Genomic DNA, 21258 nt, shown 5'->3' with positions numbered 1-21258 from the left:
GTATCCTCCGCTAGAGAGCTTCACCTCAGCCATTTCGAATGTGGCGTGCTCAGCAGCAGATTGATGCGCTGCAGAGGTTAGGATTATGCGCAGTCCAGCGGGGGAGAGGTCTGAGGATTTAAACATTAAATTATTATTATTTTAATATATTTATTATGCAACACCCACGACCCGACCCGCATCATCTTTGTTTTACTCAAACCGAACACGGAAAAAAGTATAAAAATACCACCCGCAAATTACTTTTTTTGCGGGTCACCCGTCGGGTACGCGCGGGTACCCGACCCGATGCAGGACTCTGCCCCAGACAACTTTACCCAAAATAGCGGGATGTTTGCACAACACGTGATGTAGTCATCCTAAAAGCCATTTCTTGTAATATGAAAAACTATATCTAAACCAGAATAAAATAATACTGTTGTTTTATTTAGTTTCATGTGATCAGCCATTAAAACCTCTTAGGCCCCACGGACCCGGTTCCGGGGCCGAAATCGCGTCATTTGCAGGAAACAACGTCTAAGGAACCTTAATATTTAATAAACTATGAATATTTTATATCCATATAACGGGAAAAAAATAATTTAACTGATCTTTTTCATTTTATTTTTTAAAAAAAACACACAATGCCAGGGCTGCCAAGTTTCAGTAAAAAGTAGGAGTGAGACTTTCGGGGGAAGATGCGTTCGGCCACCGACCAAGGGTCGGCGGCGAATCTTTTTTGGCCTTTTTTAACGTCGATTTAGAGGAATATCTCAATTTAAATTAACATTAAGACTGTTGTGATGTCTCTTCACCCCCATGCCAGCTGCTCTCCCTGCACTGTCGTCCTCCTCATGCTTATATAGTGTTAATAATTGACCAGCACATGTAGAAATGAAAGCAATTGTAACAAGAAAAAGTTTGACAAATAAAATACATTTATTTATAAAATGTCAATATAAAGAAAACATAGCAGCCTTTTAAGACGCAATAGCAACCTTTTCCTTTAGTGCATTTTTTTTTTAAGTGTAACAAAATTAGAACCAGAATAATATATATTATAAAAAAAGTGCATGTCTTTGTTTGTGTGTTTTGGTTTACATGACATGTCTCATGTTGTAGGTGTTTGTGGCAGATTTGATGCCTTGATGACAGAGGGAGGGGGCTCCTATTTGAAACACTGTGGCTCAAGGTTTGCCATCTTCACAGTCATGATGGATACAGTTCCATCAAGAGCCAAACTGTTTAGGTTTTGTTCAGTCCCAACACAGAGAACACTCGTTCAGCATCAGCATTTGAATGTGGAAGTACCAACACCAACTTGGCGATACGAGAGAGCCTCCCAAATCTGCTCATACCGGTCACCTTTGAAAAATGTACATAGGAAGCCTAATTACTCTCAAGTATTTTTGTATAGAATTAAGTTGATTACGTCAATGGGTATTTCAAAGGGGGCAGAATAATTCTTACCTTATTCTTCATTGATGCCATGTTCCCCCAAAAGCTCTCAATGTCGAACGAGTTTGGGTCTTCGGGCATGGCAATGTCCATGGACTGGTAGTCCAGAAACTCCTCACTCAGTTTGTTAGTGATGGCAAAATGAAGCTTTGAATGAAGCATCGAACCACTTGGAAAATTGTGTCGGAAATAGGTTAATTTCTCGAAGCTTCAGTTACTGCGACCTCTCCTGGCGAAGTGCAAGGCTGCAGTGGTTTTAACGTATGTTTGCCATGAAAAATATTCGATGCACACACACACACACTAAGACTGAATATCATGTTCTGTTTGCAATTAAAGATTGATAGTTGTGTGTATTGGATTACTGAGAAGAGACTAGAGAGTGCTGGACATTTTTTTGGGCGGAGAGGGCCTTTTATCAGTTATTAAAGTATTAAAGTTGAAAAGCAATGATTACAATTGTAACTCTTCCGGGCTTTGAACCAGCTGCACGGAAGATATTGCTTCATGCTGGCCGCCGGCTCTATCCACTGGGCTATCTATTCCTTAAACTATTGAAGTGTTTTTATATTACTCATAGTCTTTTTGTTAACAACTTCTCCACATTTCGAAGTGTTTCACGAGCCAGAACGACCTATCTTTCTTCCTGGCTTGCTCTATAATGATCCAATTAAAATGCAATACCAACAACAACTCAACAGCAACAACGCAAACTACGACAACAACCCACACATTGCGCATTGTTTAGAGCGGTTATAAAGTGTTGAAGCGCTCAAATTTGAAACTGTTTCAACCTGTCAGAATAGAGACGAGGCAGTGCATTGAATCACCTGATTGGACAGCGAACCAGTGAGTTGATTCATTCAGGAAATGAAGCAGTTGCTGGTTCGGACGTCACATGTCACGTGATTTGAAGCAGTTGCTGCTTTGGACGTCATATGTCACGTGATTTGAAGCAAGCTTCGAAGCACTGCTTCTATGGAATAGGAAGTCCAGGGTTGAAGCTCCGTTCGAAGCTTCAGTGTCAAACTGCCATCACTACAGTTTGTCATGCTCGTCAGGTCCGTTGTATGGGAGAAGTTTAGGAAACCTAAAAAGAACACAATGTGCACTGATCTGGTAAAGTAATGTAGCTGAAACGGGTTGTTTTTCAGATGTGGTCATTAAACTTTACTTTTCTATTAAGAAAATGTGACAAGAGCCAAGAGTCTACCTGATATCTTTCAGACTTTCAAACTAACAGACAAACATCAGACAGAAATCGAAATATACAGTTAAGGAATGAATGATCCAGTCTCAAAAGATAGCTACATGTTACTGTTTGATTGATTGAATATTTTATTAGACAGAAATGCAAACAGCACAGGTACAGTACTGTAAATTCCCTTAGCTCATAGTAAATATCCATTAGCTCACACACGCAAATACGTGATGATTTAACTAACACTGCTATTAGTCACGGTTGTTTGTTGTTAAACCCACCGCAGCAACCTGCCACACTGCTCACCAGCAGCCTGTGTGACGTTATGTCTCACGTAGTCAGACCCACCGTTGACTTCATCAAAATAAAGATATTTGTAAAAATAATGTATTTTTAAAAATGAAGTGGTTACCTACCGCTTGATCTCCCGCTTCAGATGAAAATGTCAGTCGGGCCATTATTGAGGCGCTGACAGACATCTCACGTTTACTTTTCGATTTCTCCGCCATAAGTGTTGTTCTCATAGAGTTGTCTTCATAGGATAGAGACGCAATGACCCGCCCTAAGCTGCCTCTGATTGGTTTGTATACGTGGTGCCAGTGGTGTAGTCTACGTGATACGCTGGTATACGCCGTATACCCACTAGAAAATGCCAGTGATTTCCGTATGCCCTCTTAAAAATGAGCGATGATACGTAACAACATCATTTTGTGACTTCGCTTTCACGCTTTCGCCCCCTTCTGTGTTAATACTTTTGGACGTCTGGGGCTTCCGTTGCCTTTGGCCTGTTGCTAAGCAACAGCAACACACTTTGTTCGGCTCTGACAAACCCCACGTTCCTCTAACGTTATCAGAATTTGATCCTTCCATCATTCAAGTTCGCGGAGCGCTAAACAGGAAGCAAACATGAAACGAAAACAGACGAAAATATTTTAATGTTTTCAGAAGTTTTCCCCTATTACCACTACAGAAGAAGAGCCAGGTCAGGCGGCTGTCCTAAAGGTGACAGAGAACGAGCTCGGCGCTACCGCAAATGTACCCGGTAAGTGGAATTAGCATGGTTATCATTAACGTAACAGTAGCTGGAATGTAAGAACAGGCATCCTTGGTTAGAGTGGAGGTGTTACAGTATAAGTTGAGTCATGACAACTGGCGACATTCTATTATTTTCGTCATAGGAATCCGGGGCGTGTACATTGAGGACCCATTGTTGACTTACCAGGAAAGAAACATCGTTTGTCGTTTACGTTCATCTTTTGCTATATCTGCCTTCCTAAGATCACTTTGCTGCACATTCAGTACTCGTATGTGAGGTTGTGGGTGAGAGTCCGATATCGTGAAGCTTACAGGGAGGTATCGAACATTACAAAGTAGGTGACTGTGTGGATGCCTGTTCAAAACATTGCAAACTTCAATAAATCATTTAAATTATATATTTGTGTCCGACTTTCATTTGTTCATCGTTCTTAATGTGATGTATAGTAGCTTTGATAGCTGTCCATACCTTCAGACAGCCTAAAAGTAAAACACAAGTTGTTTATTCACAGCCCGAACGCTCATCGAGATGACTGGATCAGTCATGAAACTTGTGATCAGCTCCGATTAAATTGTGATATCAATTCTGTAGCTAACCTCCAGGGAGCACGTTTATTTTATGAAATAAACGTTAAACGTATAGGCTTAAAGGCATAATAGAACTACCGTATTATATGTATTCAACTTGTGCCCCGCTGGACTTACTTTTCTGTGGTTTACCGTTACTGTGACATATCAGTATAGCCACGGAAGATAGTTTGTGTGTTTAATTCCCATGCATCAAGGTTATTTTCATGTATGTAATTGTTTTTCCTGCACAGTGTAGAGTCTTGTTGTGATGAGAGGGATACAGGTATTTCATAAAATAAACGTGCTCCCTGGAGGTTAGCTACAGAATTTATATCACAATTTAATCGGAGCTGATCACAAGTTTCATGACTGATCCAGTCATCTCGATGAGCGTTCGGGCTGTGAATAAACAACTTGTGTTTTACTTTTAGGCTGTCTGAAGGTATGGACAGCTATCAAAGCTACTATACATCACATTAAGAACGATGAACAAATGAAAGTCGGACACAAATATATAATTTAAATGATTTATTGAAGTTTGCAATGTTTTGAACAGGCATCCACACAGTCACCTACTTTGTAATGTTCGATACCTCCCTGTAAGCGTCACGATATCGGACTCTCACCCACAACCTCACATACGAGTACTGAATGTGCAGCAAAGTGATCTTAGGAAGGCAGATATAGCAAAAGATGAACGTAAACAACAAACGATGTTTCTTTCCTGGTAAGTCAACAATGGGTCCTCAATGTACACGCCCCGGATTCCTATGACGAAAATAATAGAATGTCGCCAGTTGTCATGACTCAACTTATACTGTAACACCGGGACAGAAAGTTAGGTAAATGTCAGCACACATGCAAAGGAAAGCTGATCTAAACAACAGAAATTCATAAAGTCAATGACTATGCAAATGAGAGTTAATTCATGGTCATGTTAAAAGTGCATTTAAAACATTTGCACCATTATATTACTATATGTTAGTTATCAGTAGTTGTCAAATAATTAGCTATTGAAAAAGTGGAAGATTTTTCTCCTTTTATCTGCTTTTCATGCATTTGTTAGCCATGATGTAAATATTGTAAGCAGTTTATTAAATACTTTTGAGTAAATCTTGGCTCTTTTCTGCAGATATTATTGGTAAAAACTTGTATTATGCTAATTAGTCATGGTTTTGTTTATTTCCAGGTTGTGCTCTTTGCAGCGCTACAAAATCAACAGGTGTCCTCACAGAACAACGAGTGTCTATGTCTGAGGATTGGGTGCACTTTAAGATCCAGTCCTCAGATTCAAGCAGATCAACATCTCTGGCCTCTTTGAGAAACAAGATTAGACGACATGAGACGTCCAGAGCACACAAAATAGCCCAGGAGCTCACGGAGAAGGGTGGACAGGATTTAGTTGGAAATTTGGTGAGAGTTGTGTCAGAGACAGTGTTTGCAGTAGCCCATATTGAGATTTTGATAAAAGTGTCGATTAATTGTTCAACCCTAGAAGATAAGTGGGCTTTTTCCATCATTGTTCATTCTTTTATTTTTGTATTGTTAATGTCTCTGGCAGTTAAAAGTCACATAAAAATGCTTATAATACATTGACATGTTGATAACACATAACCAGTCTCAAGACTAGTCTATGCATTAGTAAGTGTGATGGTGTTCATGAGGTGTTGCTTCGAGACAGGATGAATACAATTATTACAGTATACCCACTACAAAAAAGTAGACTACGCCACTGCGTGGTGCCTTTCGTTGGGTTGGTTAGATTTAGCCTCGAGGGCTGATGATTGGTTATCACATATCTCGGTCAGCCAATCGGGGGCAGAATAGGGCGGGCTCACCCTGTCCCTGACTCGTACTACGGCAGGCCTCAAGCAACAAGTTATGGAAATATATCATTAAATAAAAAAAAAAATTATAAAGTAGTGAGAGGGGGGAAAAAGCGTGTGAAATGGCAAGTGTGGCATGAGGCGTGTGAAGAGGTTAAATTGTGTGACTCTCACTCTCAAAGGTTGAGACTTGGCAGCTCTGCAATGCTAACAGTGAGCCTCTGAATTAGCCCCGAGCGAAAAATGCTAACCTGTTACTGCACCGAAAATCACTCCTAGCTCCCTTATTACTTATCCTAGCTGCACATCCAACACATCGTTTATGATCGTAAAGACACAGAATCTAATGGTGCCTACCTCAACACTGAAAGATACAAACTCGCGACGTTATCAACAAAAACGTACATCAAAACAAATGGCGCTAGGTAGCCCACAACGCTAACATGGCTTACCTTCGTCTTTGTCTGGTCTAAACTGGTCTTCAATGGCATTAAAACGATAACAACGATGATGTAGTTAATTCATAGGTTAATATCCAATGTGGCTGTGTCCCCTTTGAAATGTTCTGATAATCTATAAGCAATAAAACTGCAATTCCGTTTTAAAATAGTAGAGCAGGCCATTCCTACGCTCTGTAGCTTCATTGAAAGCGCAAAGACGCCATCTTTTTTTTTTAACATGAGTGTGTGCACTACAATTTCCCTTCGATTCTATTGGCTCTAACGTTCAGAAAGAGATGTCACATGTCAAAATCGAAGAAGGGGGGCCAGAGATCTGGAAAATCCACCCAAATGGCCCCAGGAGAGGGTTTTTTTGCTAAATCTGTCTAAAAAGGTCAAATATCACTTGTTTTGCATCAATCTTCATACAGGGTACTTATTATATGTTGTACTTTGGATTCCTAAAGTTTTTAGTCTACTAACCCATCATCCAAGGTTAGTTTTCACTATAAGTACAAAATATTTTTGGACGGACACTATAATTTACAGTTTTTTACCATGTTCACTCTGAATTTTCTTTAAATAAAAAACATCTATTTTGATTCTGACTTTTCTACATCCAACTCACAGGTTTATCATTACTTTGAGAAAAAAGATTATTAATTTAACTCTTTTAGAAGGGAATAATATGGTCATTTGTTCTGGGAATGTCATTTTCGAGCCTGAAACCTGAAAAACAGGCTTGGGGCTTAAGGGCTGCTGACTTTTGCCTGGGACTTGCAGTTCAAGCCTATGTTTTTAACGGTATCTATCAATGTATGTAAGAAATACATATGCGTATTTAAAACTGTTAAAAGATTAGTTTTGCGTGAGTACATTCATTTATTTGTTTACACCCTAATTAGCTGTTATTGTCTCGTGTTTCCCATAATTTGATCATAATGACAAAAGACAGACAAGAAAGTGCATATTTAACAGAGGTTGACAACTACATAATATTTACAAAATAGAAATGACAGCCTAATCATCTCCCATCTTATTACTGGGAAGTGTGTTTGTGTGTGTGTGTGTGTGTGTGTGTGTGTGTGTGTGTGTGTGTGTGTGTGTGTGTGTGTGTGTGTGTGTGTGTGTGTGTGTGTGTGTGTGTGTGTGTGTGTGTGTGTGTGTGTGTGTGTGTGTGTGTGTGTGTGTGTGTGTGTGTGTGTGTGTGTGTGTGTGATGGGTGGGAGTCCCCAACTTTCACCTTGAAGTCAAGGGGATGATTCCATGAAAAGGGAGATGTCATCAATTGTCAGCCAGGTGCCAAGAGTCGGGGGAGAGCCAGAGAGACCATTTCCTATCCCATCAGCACCTGGGATTTCTGTCTTTGATGACATCACATGGGCCCATGCCAGTGAAGGTGCTAACCGGTGTGAATCTCTGATGTGTCTCAATGGCCCCGTCTCAGGTCGGTTAGATTAAATCCTTGCTTCCCTCACTTACGTCGTTTCCCTGCGTCTAGTCCCTCCCACAGGGAAGCATAGAGAGACGCAAGAGAGGTTTCTCAATACTCAAATTTCCCCTCCTCGACTCCTATCCCCGACTCCTCTCCTCAAGACTTGGTGCCGCCCACAGGAGATGCGAGCGGAGGACTGAGGAGGGGAACCGAGGAGGGAGGAGTGGAAGCAGCAGGCGGTTAGAGAAATTAGAACTCCTCTCCTCTGAGCGGTCATTTTAAAGAGACGTCCATTAATGATGACAGGAGGCACAGCAGCCCTCTGTCTGATGGACAGATGTGTTCATGACCACTTATATATTTACTTTTAATTCCTTCACAGTGCGGTATAATGAGACAATAACAGGCTACAGATGCGGACATATACACACACACATATATTTATATAAATATATACAATTTCAGAATCAAACAAGTATGAGAGCACTCTCATAATAACGTAACACAATCAGAGACCGGATATTACGGGCCAAAAGTTGTACAAGTATTAAAAGTAAGCAGAGGACACCAAACTTACTGAGACCCGTCTGTCCGCCGCATCTACGCACTGTACAACACACACCTACACACTGTACCACACACACGCCTACACACTGTACCACACACACCTACACACTGTACCACACACACACCTACACACTGCAAGCCTACACACTGTAGGCTACCACACACACCTACACACTGTACCACACACACACCTACACACTGTACCACACACACACCTACACACTGTACAACACACACCTACAGCTCCTAAAGCATAATCAGGCTGCAGCCGTTGTGTATTTTATTATGTGAAGCACTAAATGGTCTTAGAAAAATATTGACTCTTTGTTTGTAGATATCTACTAAACTAAAGCAAATAAAGAGAGTAGGCCTGTTATACTGAGTGATATATATTATACACACTGCTCTGCTTTCTGCACAGACCTCACAGCTGTTCTCTCTGTAAACATCGCGTCGCGATGAAAGCAGTTAATAAAATAATTTCCAGGGGAGGCATGCAGAGCTGTGATTGGCTGAGAGAATTCCGGCCGTCCGTCACGGTTATGGCTAGAAAGGATCCGTCTAGTGTAAATTTGACGTCACGTTCTCGTTGTAACTCTCGTTGTAATCGGAGCGGCTCGGAAACACATCTACAGATGTAACATGATGCAACATACACATTAATGCAGCAGCAATATTAATAGAGAAAAATCAGAAATAATAGTAAAACATTGCAAGGGAACATTTTATTGCACCAGGAACTATCTTGGGACTTTTACTGTGACAACGTTGATTTGCCTATGAATAAAAAATAAACCATAGTGTTGGTGATCTACAGTGTTGTCATTCTTCTTTGAACACCAGCAAGACCGCTAACACCCTATTTCAACAATCACAATCCCTGTAATTGACATAATTAATAGATAGTTTAGCTTCTCATTATCATTTGCTGGGGCCCACTGATGTTAACGATCGTAACTGAAAGGCTGCCTGCCAAACGTAAACATTCAGCCACGTGACATTCAGCCAAACTCTCGCGAGAGTTTTACATAAGACGGATCCTTTCTAGCCATAACCGTCCGTCACGCCTCCACCGTTCCCGGAAATGCATCCGTGGAGGAGCCGTGGAGGACCCATCAATGTCTCCTCGGTTAGAGCTCCTCCAGAGAGCCTCCTCGACGCTCGATGCTCGGTCTTCGAAGTGCATTTAGGGAAATGAGATGTCCTTCAAAATGGCGCGCTGAAATTCATTTCCGGGTCACCACAGGAGGACCGAGGAGTCGAGGAGGGGAAATTTGAGTATTGAGAAACCTCTAAGGAAACCACGAGAAGCAGGGAAATGAGTTTTAAGAGCAATGGGACGTCCTTTCCTCCGGAGCCACTTGAAACGACGTCCGTTTGTGATGACGCCGCACAGCTGTTCGTCTGACAGCAGCTCTGTCCCCATTGTTTTCACAAACACCCCCGCCTCTGTTAGTACACATTTACTGACACAAACATTTGTATCATCTGTTGTAGACCCCAATAAATAAAATAAGAACTCATTCTCAAAAAAGATAAACGCCATTCTTAAAATGTATAAACGAACACTAGTTGGATTAATATTGATTAGAGTGCACAATAGAAATAAAATAATTGAGAGAAGAAAAAGAGATACAGTATATTATCTATCAAAACCCAGTTAGATTAACATTCATTGGATTGCACACTTTGTTTGTTTGTGTGGATATGTAGTAAATTAACATTTTAATAGCACTTAATGACTGACTGAATGGAAATGACAATAAATGAAAATGTAAAACGAAAAAAGCGATCATGAAAATGTTTCCAATAAATGAATAAAATTATTTTTGACCACTTTGTTGTTCAGATATATCACATGGATATTTGTAACTAAATGATACATGAATTGAAACAAAACACAGTATAAACTGAGGAGTGACTCTCGTGAGTTTCATTTATTTTCTTCACTCCGCTGGGAAACGGCTCTCATGTCAAGAAGCATCAGATCAGTGCATGCGCTGCATCGTCCAATCAGTGAGCGATACACAGTAAGGGGGCGGGGCGAGTATCTGAGGATTTCATCGGAGGATGGTCTGGTTGTTCCTCGGTTATCGCTCCTCAATTATCGCTCCTTGCTCCTCGATCCTCGGTCCTCCGGCAGAAATAAGAGCCATGGGACGGTACTCATGATGGCGCAGACAAATCAACTTCCGGAGAGACCGAGACCGAGGAGCGAGGAAATGGCCTGCGTTTGTTGCTGGGTGGATTAAAAACCTGTTGCACTTCCTTTGCAAACTGTCTTTTTAAATTAACTAAATAGTTTACAGCCATGTCAATACATGCCATTGAACAATGTTTGATTTAAAACATAACATCCACTCTTTCAAAAGAAATACATTTGAATGAAGCGATTTTAATTTTAAGTATACCGTTCCGAGACTGCCCGTTAGCAAACAATGCTACCAACACGAGGGATTCAAACTACATCAAGTTTCTTTTTTTTGTCTTGGATGTATTTTCAGGAAAAACTAAGGTTGCACAAAGCACAAGATTTATTTAATATTTGTGGTTTGTTTGAAACAAACATAGAAAGAGCAGGATAGTTAGAAAAAATTAACCACTCCAGCAAGAAAGGAAATAAAATTAAAGGACATAAAAGGAAAAAAGACTAACGCCGCCTACACAAACTCCAACTTCATCAAATAAGCCTCTGTTTGATTGACTGCTGGTTTCTAAGATTAAAGTGTAAAGATGTTCCTTTAAAGTCTGGATTTTCTCTTCCAGCTCTGCTGCTTAAGTATTGATCCAGGCAGTGTTTATTAACCAGCTAATGAGGAAAATTGGCGCCCATATTTCTGACACTCCCTCCTGGCTTTGTCAATGTATTTGTCTCGTAAAGCAATTTGTTACTATGGTTTGACACAAGCTCAATAAACAAAGGTTAATGTAATACATGTGTGAAGAGTGAATCAGTGACCAAGTTGTTGTGCAGAACTATTTTTTATCATTGAAATCGGGTAGATGCATTTATTATATTTAAGCCTGAGCATAACAGGTTTTTTTTTATTTGCTCTTTTTATCAGTCCACAAAAATATACAAACCCTTTGAAATTAGACGTGGAGGTTACACTTTTTTAAAGAGCCCTGTTGTGCTTTTTGGGGTTTTCCATTTCCTGTAGTTCGTTGTATAGGGTTTTTGCATGTAAATAGTCTGAAATTCCCAAATATGACTCCAGACGGGGTTTCTCACTCTAAATGTACAGTCCTGGATTAGATGTACTGCTTCTCCAGTATTCAAACATAGGAAGTTTCCAACTGTTGTGACGAGGCTTTGCAGAAAGATGACTGGAGGATGCTTTAATACTCTGTTTAATTCCCATTAGATACGGTCTGGTGCTGCCTGGGGTTTCACTGCATGTGGCAGGCTTCCCACACATGCACACACACACATGCACACACATGCGTGCACACACACACACACACACACACACACACACACACACACACACACACACACACACACACACACACACACGCACACACACACACTCTGTGTATTGCCTTATTCTACAGATCTGATGTTATTGTGAAGAATCTCCCTGATCTGCATCAAAGGGTTCCTTCTTAAAGAGTTGTTGTGAAGAAACAGTTGTAAATCAGTTCAGCTAACACACCACAACAAAGATAAAAGACTTGTTTCATTCACAGTGTAAGACATCCTTTACTGTATACCATCACAGCTCTCTAAAGTTACTAAAGTTGTCAGTGTTATTGGACACTTTAATCCTACGATGCAATGTGTAACAGGCCCCGCTATGCAGGGCGCGATGACAGATGATATTCCTGCAAAACAGGAGAAATTATGAACAACCACATTTTTAGCTGCTCGTTTGGTGGGTCTTGCCATAATTTATTATTCATTTGGCACACACAAAATTGTTAATGCCCTTAACCATTTGACACAACACACACACAATTGTTAATCCCCATTTCTGTCTTCAATAGAAACACTTGTCTATATATATTCATGTCTTCAATATATTTGAAATAAACACCATGACTTACAGGACTGTCTCAGAAAATTAGAATATTGTGATAAAGTTCTTTATTTTCTGTAATGCAATTAAAAAAACAAAAATGTCATACATTCTGGATTCATTACAAATCAACTGAAATATTGCAAGCCTTTTATTATTTTAATATTGCTGATTATGGCATACAGCTTAAGAAAACTCAAAAATCCTATCTCAAAAAATTAGAATAGTTCCTCAGACCAAGTAAAAAAAAAAGATTTATAACAGCAAAACACAATCAAACATTTGAAAATGTCCATTAATGCACTCAGTACTTGGTTGGGAATCCTTTTGCACGGATTACTGCATCAATGCGGCGTGGCATGGAGGCAATCAGCCTGTGGCATTGCTGAGGTGTTATGGATGCCCAGGATGCTTCAATAGCGGCCTTTAGCTCATTAGCATTGTTGGGTCTGGTGTCTTTCAGCTTCTTCTTCACAATACCCCACATATTCTCTATGGGGTTCAGGTCAGGGGAATTTGCAGGCCAATCGAGGACAGTAATGCCATGGTCAGTACACCAGTTACTGGTGGTTTTGGCACTGTGGGCAGGTGCCAGATCATGCTGGAAAATGAATTCCTCATCTCCATAGAGCTTTTCAGCAGACGGAAGCATGTAGTGCTCTAAAATCTCTTGGTACACAGCTGCATTTACTCTGGGCTTGATGAAACACAGTGGACCAACACCAGCAGCTGACATGGCTCCCCAAACCATCGCTGACTGTGGGAACTTCACACTGGATTTCAAGCAACTTGGATTTTGCTCCTCTCCAGCCTTTCTCCAGACTCTGGCGCCTTGACTTCCAAATGAAATACAAAACTTGCTTTCGTCTGAAAAGAGGACTTTGGACCACTGTGCAACTGTCCAGTGCTTCTTTTCCTTAGCCCAAGTCAGACGCCTCTTCCGTTGTCTTGAGTTCAGAAGTGGCTTGACCATGGGAATACGGCTATTGTAGCCCATTTCCCGGACACGTCTGTGAACAGTGACTTTTGATACCTGGACTCCAGCTTCAGTCCACTGTCTTTGAAGCTCCCCCAAATTCTGGAAGCGACTCTTCTTCACAATGCTGTTAAGGCTGCGGTCATCTCTCTTGGTTGTGCAGCGTTTCCTGCCACATTTCCCCCTTCCAACAGACTTTTTGTGGATGTGCTTTGAAACTGCACTCTGTGAACAGCTTGCTCTTTGAGAAATTTCTTTTTGTGTCTTACCCTCCTGATGGAGGGTGTCAATGACGGTCCTCTGGACAGCAGTCAGATCAGCAGTCTTCCCCATACTTGTGATTTAGTTTACTGAACCAAGCTGAGTGTTTTTCAAGGCTCAGGAAACCCTTGCAGGTGTTTCGAGTTAATTAGACGATTCAAGTGATTCGTTGAACACCCTACTAGTATACTTTTTCATGATATTCTAATATTTAGAGATAGGATATTTGAGTTTTCTTAAGCTGTATGCCATAATCAGCAATATTAAAATAATAAAAGGCTTGCAATATTTCAGTTGATTTGTAATGAATCCAGAATGTATGACATTTTTGTTTTTTTAATTGCATTACAGAAAATAAAGAACTTTATCACAATATTCTAATTTTCTGAGACAGTCCTGTAAAATAAGAATTTCTCTATTCAGATATTGATTTTGTAATCAAACCCTTTTAAATACCTTCCCAGGTAAAGCATCATAATCTAATATGTGCTAGCATTAGCATCCAACAAGCATTTATGTATTAACTCTGACCATAGAACACATAGCCCACAGATAATACAAAACACACACACAATGAAAGCAGTTAATAAAATAATATCCAGGGGATGCATGCAGAGCTGTCATTGGCTGAGATAAGTCCAGCCGTGCGTCACGACCGACTCTTTGAAACATCTCTGTTCCCGGAAATGCATCCACGAAGGAGCCGTGGAGGACCACGTGGAGGACCCAGTGTATGCTCGGTTATAGCTCCTCTAGAGAGCCTCCTCCACGCTCGATCCTCGGTCCTCGAAGTGCATTTAGAGAAATGAGATGTCCTTCAACATGGCGCGATGAAATTAATTTCCGGGTCACTACCGGAGGACCGAGGAGTCGAGGAGGGGGATTTGATGAAATGAGAAAGGGCCCCGGACATCGTGACACAACATTACCGTAATTATTTATAACACTTGTGACAATATGTACACAAAACTGACCTGCAAAATAGGAGAAATTATGAACAACCAAATTCTTAGCTGCTCCTTTGGCGGGTCTTACCAGAATGGCAAGCCAACGGCAGCTCCGTCTCCACATCAGTAGCCTCATCCCAATACCCCTCCTTGACTCCTCTCTTCCCCTCCTCCGGGACTTGACCCGGAAATCGATCAAGACACGCTATTTTCAAGGATGTCCCAATACCTGAAATGCACTTTGAGGAGTTGAGGAGGGGTGAGGGAGGAGGGGTGCGGGAGGAGACGAAAGGGAGGATACACGCGAGCAGACTACGCGGAAGTGTTTTCACTACTCGCGTATAAAAGCCCCGCCCCCACCTTGACAGCTGGTGGATTTCAACAGAGGAAACCCCACAACTGGAAGAAGAGTGGAAAAGCGTCACATAAATGTATAACGGCCCGTCCACACTACAGCTTCGACAGCTTCAAAAACGGTTTCCAACGCGTCTGCCCATTCACTTTGAATGGGGTGACGTCACGTTGCCTCGCTTTTCGCCGAACTGAATTGTGGGTAGCAGAGCGGAGCTTTCCTGGCGTTTCAGGCTGCAAAAGTTGAGCAATGTTCAACATTTGAAGCTTCTGAAGCTTTCGGTGGAAGCGTCAGCCAATCAAATCATATGCCAGTACACGCTCTAGCCAATCAAACAGCTGCTTGTGTGTCAGGGGCGGGAGATTCATGTGATTGGTTGTTGGTCGAGCTTCAGACAAGCCCACCGGCAAGCTTTTTTGAAGCTGTAGTGTGGACGGGCCGTAACGGCTGACAAAGTGAATGGGCAGACGCGTTGGAAACCGTTTTTGAAGCTGTCGAAGCTGTAGTGTGGACGGGCCGTAAGTGCTCACAGCCCTGTGGGAATTATCATGTGCAATTCACTTCCTTGAGCTCCGGTTTTCTTGCTAAACTGTTTCAGGCGCACCCACCCACCCAGGATTAAAACACATCTGTTGTTTAAGAAATTCCATGTTTTTAATCTGTACTCCAGTTACACCCTGCTGTCATTAATACAGTATACAGTACACAAAGTATAAATCAAACTTAAAAGGTTTGTGATATTCTGCTCAGCCCCAAAACCACTGAGTGACTCAATGTTTTCCTTGAAAGATATTGATATGTGTATTGATATTTAAAGTTTGGTTGTATTTGATGAACAGTTTCTACAAGGTCACATTTTTGCAGTTAGCTATGTTTGGCTGACAGAAAGAATATTGCAATATCTTTATTCATTTAATTAAAAAAGCATGTTTTTTCTATGAATCCAAGTTCTGATTTTCAGATCAAATAATGTTTTTTAGCTTTGCCTGAGCTAGACTGCACAGGGACACAAACACAGAAATATCTCAAACAGAATGCTGGCAAAGGTAGATACTCTGTCAATAGATGACTCAATAGAGAATTGGGCCAAGTATGTCAGTGATGAATAGGATGATGGTAAGGCTGAAACGTTTGTTCATGCAAAAAATGTTCAATTTAACAACATGCAACAAAACAACTACATGCATGATAGAACAGTCAAAAAAGAACAGAGTATATATAAAGGTTCGGCAGAAGGCTTTCAGGATCCATGGTTAAACGCACAAGTTTTGGCACCGTTGGCTCACTGAAATCAAAACACTACTGTGCAAGTTTTAAAAATCCACACAAACACGTATCGGACTGTGTCAATTAAAAAAATACAAGCCGCTGTTAACCCCACCCCTCATCCGCTCTCCAATGAAAATCTGAAGCCCTTAATAAACCCTTTTTGGACCAGAACAAATATTTACAAGGGGTAATCTTTTGATATCTTAATGCTCCTCAAGAAGAGGGCAAGCCTGAGCTGGAGGTAAGAGGAGGCAGATTTGGTGGAGGAAGCAGCAGCTGCAGTGGCAAACAGACTTTGTCCTAAAAAGAAAACGTTGGCATTATCCAGTCTGTTTATCCAGCGGACAATAAAGGATGATGACCTGTGTTTGCTTGCTTTTCATCCAGTCGCCTTCACAATTGCACTCTTTCTCGTGAAAATGGATGTGCGGACCAAATTCTGAAGTGATTTTCATGAAATGGTTTGGTTATAAACATGAAAATTCAAACTTCTGTTGATTTGTATGGCTGTTGGCATCCAAAAGTTTTGCACTTCCACCATGAACTTCCCTGTTCTTAGCACATTTATCAGAATCCGTTCGTGAAAAGGCGCAATACGAAGATGTTCCGGAAAGCAGTGCATGTGTAAATAGATTTTTGCTTTCTAAAGTCTTGTAATGGATGCCTGTGCTGTGTGTGTGTGTGTGTGTGTGTGTGTGTGTGTGTGTGTGTGTGTGTGTGTGTGTGTGTGTGTGTGTGTGTGTGTGTGTGTGTGTGTGTGTGTGTGTGTGTGTGTGTGTGTGTGTGTGTGTGTGTGTGTGTGTGGAGAAAGACAGAAAGCAGTGTTATCAGATTGTGCACGTATCATGTAAGCGGAGCAGCATTGCCTCCGTCCATTTCCCCCAGGAGTTGCAGGTAAAGAATAACAGAGGGCGTTTGTTTTGTGTCACACGGCGCCCTGGCGCCCCCTGCTTAATGGCTTTACACAGGCAGGGTTGCAGGCGTCAGGTGGGAAAAATAGCTAATGTTTGGCAAAACCTCCCAGTCAGCATTATTCCATTCATATCTAGTTCTTTTCAGGAGACTGCTTTCCTTTTTTTTATCTGCCTGTTGTTAATGGCACTGGTATAGCTGACAGTAGAAGCCTTCAGGTCAACGCAGTATACATGCCCGAGCAACAATTGCTCAGCTTGTGTGAAGCACACAGAAACTGACATTCACCAAAGAGGAAAGAAAATAGAACCTTTTGCCTTAGGTCAGGAAAGCTTGTTATTAATATTTCAACTGGAACGTTTTCACTCTAACACTTGTCAATCATCTTTATGAGGTGTCTTTTGAAAAGTGAGGGCTCATAGCATTGATATTCTCTCCCAATAGAGGGTTTGGAGTGTGGTGGGGCCTGGAAATGAACAGTCGGAGGTTTGCACAGTTTCTAGTCTCATGCTGTCAATGATATCTGTGGAGGAGGAATCATCCAAACTCTAACAGACAACTAATGTATGCTAAAAATAACTTAATTTCTCAGGTTTCCACTACGTTTTGAAAGGGGAAATAATAGAAACATTTATAATGGGGGAGTCAACCAGCCAACAATTGGAAGAGATGTATGTTATATTTAGTGTGGCTAACGTTAGTATGCTTACACACTGAACTAAGATGAGAAACACGGGATGCTTTATCCCAGCTAAACGTCGGTATGTTAGCATCTTCACTGCAAGTGTGTTAGCACTGGTACAGTAAATACATGTCCTTATGAAACAAAAATATATTGTAATATATTGGTAAATATACTACAATATACTGGATCATACATTTCCATATATGGGAAAGTAGTCCTTATATTTTTTTATATATTGCAATATATGCATGGACCATGCATGGCTATATATTGATACATATAAAAACATATATTGCAATGAAAACAAAAACTGCACTATACATTTTTATATGTAAGTTTTATTGAAACACTCATCTATCTTTCATGAGTTACACAAGTTTACATAAAGTTGAACACAGATATTCATAAACAGTTATCTCACTTCGTTTTGTATAGTTACCCACTTTATATATGAACATATGTTTGATGGTATATATTAAAAAAGAACAAATACTCCATTGAAAATAATATACAGTTTATAAATATATACAGACACACACATGCATGCACGCATATATATATGCATATATGGATATATATATATCTATATATCCGTGCATATATGCATATATATATGCGTGCATATATGCATATTTATATATATATATATATATATGCATATATTCACGCATATATATATATATATATAGATATATATATATATATATATATATATAGATATATATATATATGCATATACGCATATACAGTGGGGCAAAAAAGTATTTAGTCAGCCACCAATTGTGCAAGTTCCGCCACTTAAAAAGAGGAGAGAGGCCTGTAATTTTCATCCTAGGTACACTTCAACTATGAGAGACAGAATGGGAGGAAAGAATCCAGGAAATCACATTGTAGGATTTGTAATAAATTAGTTGATAAATTCCTCGGTAAAATAAGTATTTGGTCACCTACAAACAAACCAGATTTCTGTCTCTCACAGACCTTTAACTTCTTCTTTAAGAGCCTGCTCGGTCCTCCACTTGTTAACTGTATTAATGGCACCTGTTTGAACTCGTTATCAGTATAAAAGACACCTGTCCACAACCTCAAACAGTCACACTCCAAACTCCACTATGGCCGAGACCAAAGAGCTGTCAAAAGACACCAGAAACAAAATTGTAGACCTGCACCAGGCTGGGAAGACTGAATCTGCAATAGGTAAGCAGCTTGGTGTGAAGAAATCAACCGTGGGAGCAATTATTAGAAAATGGAAGACATACAAGACCACTGATAATCTCCCTCGATCTGGGGCTCCACGCAAGATCTCAGCCCGTGGGGTCAAAATGATCACAAGAACGGTGAGCAAAAATCCCAGAACCACACGGGGGACCTAGTAAATGACCTCCATAGAGCTGGGACCAAAGTAACAAAGGCTACCATCAGTAACACACTACGCCGCCAGGGACTCAAATCCTGCAGTGCCAGACGTGTCCCCCTGCTTAAGCCAGTACATGTCCAGGCCCGTCTGAAGTTTGCTAGAGAGCATTTAGATGATCCAGAAGAGGATTGGGAGAATGTCATATGGTCAGATGAAACCAAAATAGAACTTTTTGGTAAAAACTCAACTAGACTTGTTTGGAGGAGAAAGAATGCTGAGTTGCATCCAAAGAACACCATACCTACTGTGAAACCTGGGGGTGGAAAAATCATGCTTTGGGGCTGTTTTTCTGCAAAGGGACCAGGACGACTGATCTCTGTAAAGGAAAGAATGAATGGGGCCATGTATCGTGAGATTTTGGAGTGACAACCTCCTTCCATCAGCAAAGGCATTGAAGATGAAACGTGGCTGGGTCTTTTAGCATGAAAATTATCCCAAACACACCGCCCGGGCAACGAAGGAGTAGCTTCGTAAGAAGCATTTCAAGGTCCTGGAGTGGCCTAGCCAGTCTCCAGATCTCAACCCCATAGAAAATCTTTGGAGGGAGTTGAAAGTCCGTGTTGCCCAGCGACAGCCCCAAAACATCACTGCTCTAGAGGAGATCTGCATGGAGGAATGGGCCAAAATAGCAGCAACAGTGTGTGAAAACCTTGTGAAGACTTACAGAAAACGTTTGACCTCTGTCATTGCCAAGAAGGGTATATAACAAAGTATTGAGATGAACTTTTGTGATTGACCAAATACTTATTTTCCACCATCATTTGCAAATAAATTCTGTTCTAAATTTTGCCTCTCATAGTTGAGGTCTACCTAGGATGAAAATTACAGGCCTCTCTCATCTTTTTAAGTGGGAGAACTTGCACAATTGGTGGCTGACTAAATACTTTTTTGCCCCACTGTACATATTATTATTTTTTCATCCTTGAATATACTATAATATACTTACTTATTATTTCTCTTTGTCTCTTATATATGTTTCTTTTGAAATTGGAAATAACCCAGTACTGAGATATTCTTGGAAATTAAATTAGAATCCATAAAACAGTTTGCGTTTGGATTCTGGTTACGGCCGACCGGCTATTTGGAGTGGAATGCAGCCCATCCACGGCAGTAAACCCAAACAGTAATCGAATGCGCCACTTCCGGCTGACAGTGGCGGACCTCCGTCTTCGCTAAAACGTGTTAACGTTCTCATTGGACACATTACGTGCCAGTGATCATCACCAATCAATCTCACAGATTTTGGGGAGGCCCCCCCCTCTCCAGCAATAGATTGATCTGATTGGTTGATTCAAATGCGCGCTGCCGCCTCTGTCTGTTGATGATGACGCTGTCAAAGAGAAAGCATTCATCAGGTGCTTCGAAACGGAAAATGTAAAAGAAACGAGAGGAAAATACAGCACGAGTCAGGTATGTGTGTGAGCATTTAAAACTATTTTAAATTGAAATAATTCTGCATGTACACTACAAGCAGTCTAGTTGCTTAATCCGTAGATCGGCACTACAACAGCTACATTAGCTAACGTTAGTTAAATTAGCTATGTTAGTTCCCTTGTGTAGGGGGAGACCAGGGACAGTTGTAACATGGGTCGGTTGTAACACCTTCAATATCTCCAATCACAAACAAGCTAGAGCAGGGGTCGGCAACCCCTGGCACGCGGCACCGTAACCAGTGGCACACTAGGAATAAGTGGAATAAGTGTGCAAAATATTTAAATTGTATTTTTGGATCCTGACCGAGACCGCCGCCAGAGCGTCTCCTCGTTACCTGCAGAAGGAAGCCATGCACGCAATGCAGCCCCGCTCTCTTTATCTCCAGGTGACTTTCTGCCCCGCTTTCCTCCGTGGTGCAGTGCTGATTGTTTCACCACGGAGGAAAGCACTTCACTAATTGCAGTACCCATAAGGA

General features: G+C 41.0%; 1 protein-coding gene across 3 annotated transcripts in view; it reads right to left on the bottom strand.

Annotated features, from left to right (window-relative positions):
* The window catches only part of adamts18 (ADAM metallopeptidase with thrombospondin type 1 motif, 18), a 170365-nt gene that overhangs the window by 123223 nt on the left and 25884 nt on the right, over nucleotides 1-21258 (bottom strand). The window contains exon 1 of one of the 3 annotated variants that reach the window (XM_079664759.1): nucleotides 7753-8031. The exons of the other annotated variants lie outside the window; for them this stretch is intronic. Coding sequence (XP_079520885.1) covers nucleotides 7753-7794 — 42 coding nt within the window. The 5' untranslated portion in view covers nucleotides 7795-8031. Of the gene's footprint in view, nucleotides 1-7752; nucleotides 8032-21258 lie in introns of those variants that run through there. 3 annotated transcript variants of the gene reach the window in all.

This window comes from Notothenia rossii (assembly GCF_949606895.1).
Source record: "Notothenia rossii genome assembly, chromosome: 2".
Lineage (NCBI taxonomy): Eukaryota > Metazoa > Chordata > Actinopteri > Perciformes > Nototheniidae > Notothenia > Notothenia rossii.
Note: the sequence above shows the minus strand (reverse complement) of the source record. Positions and strands in the feature narration are given on the sequence as shown.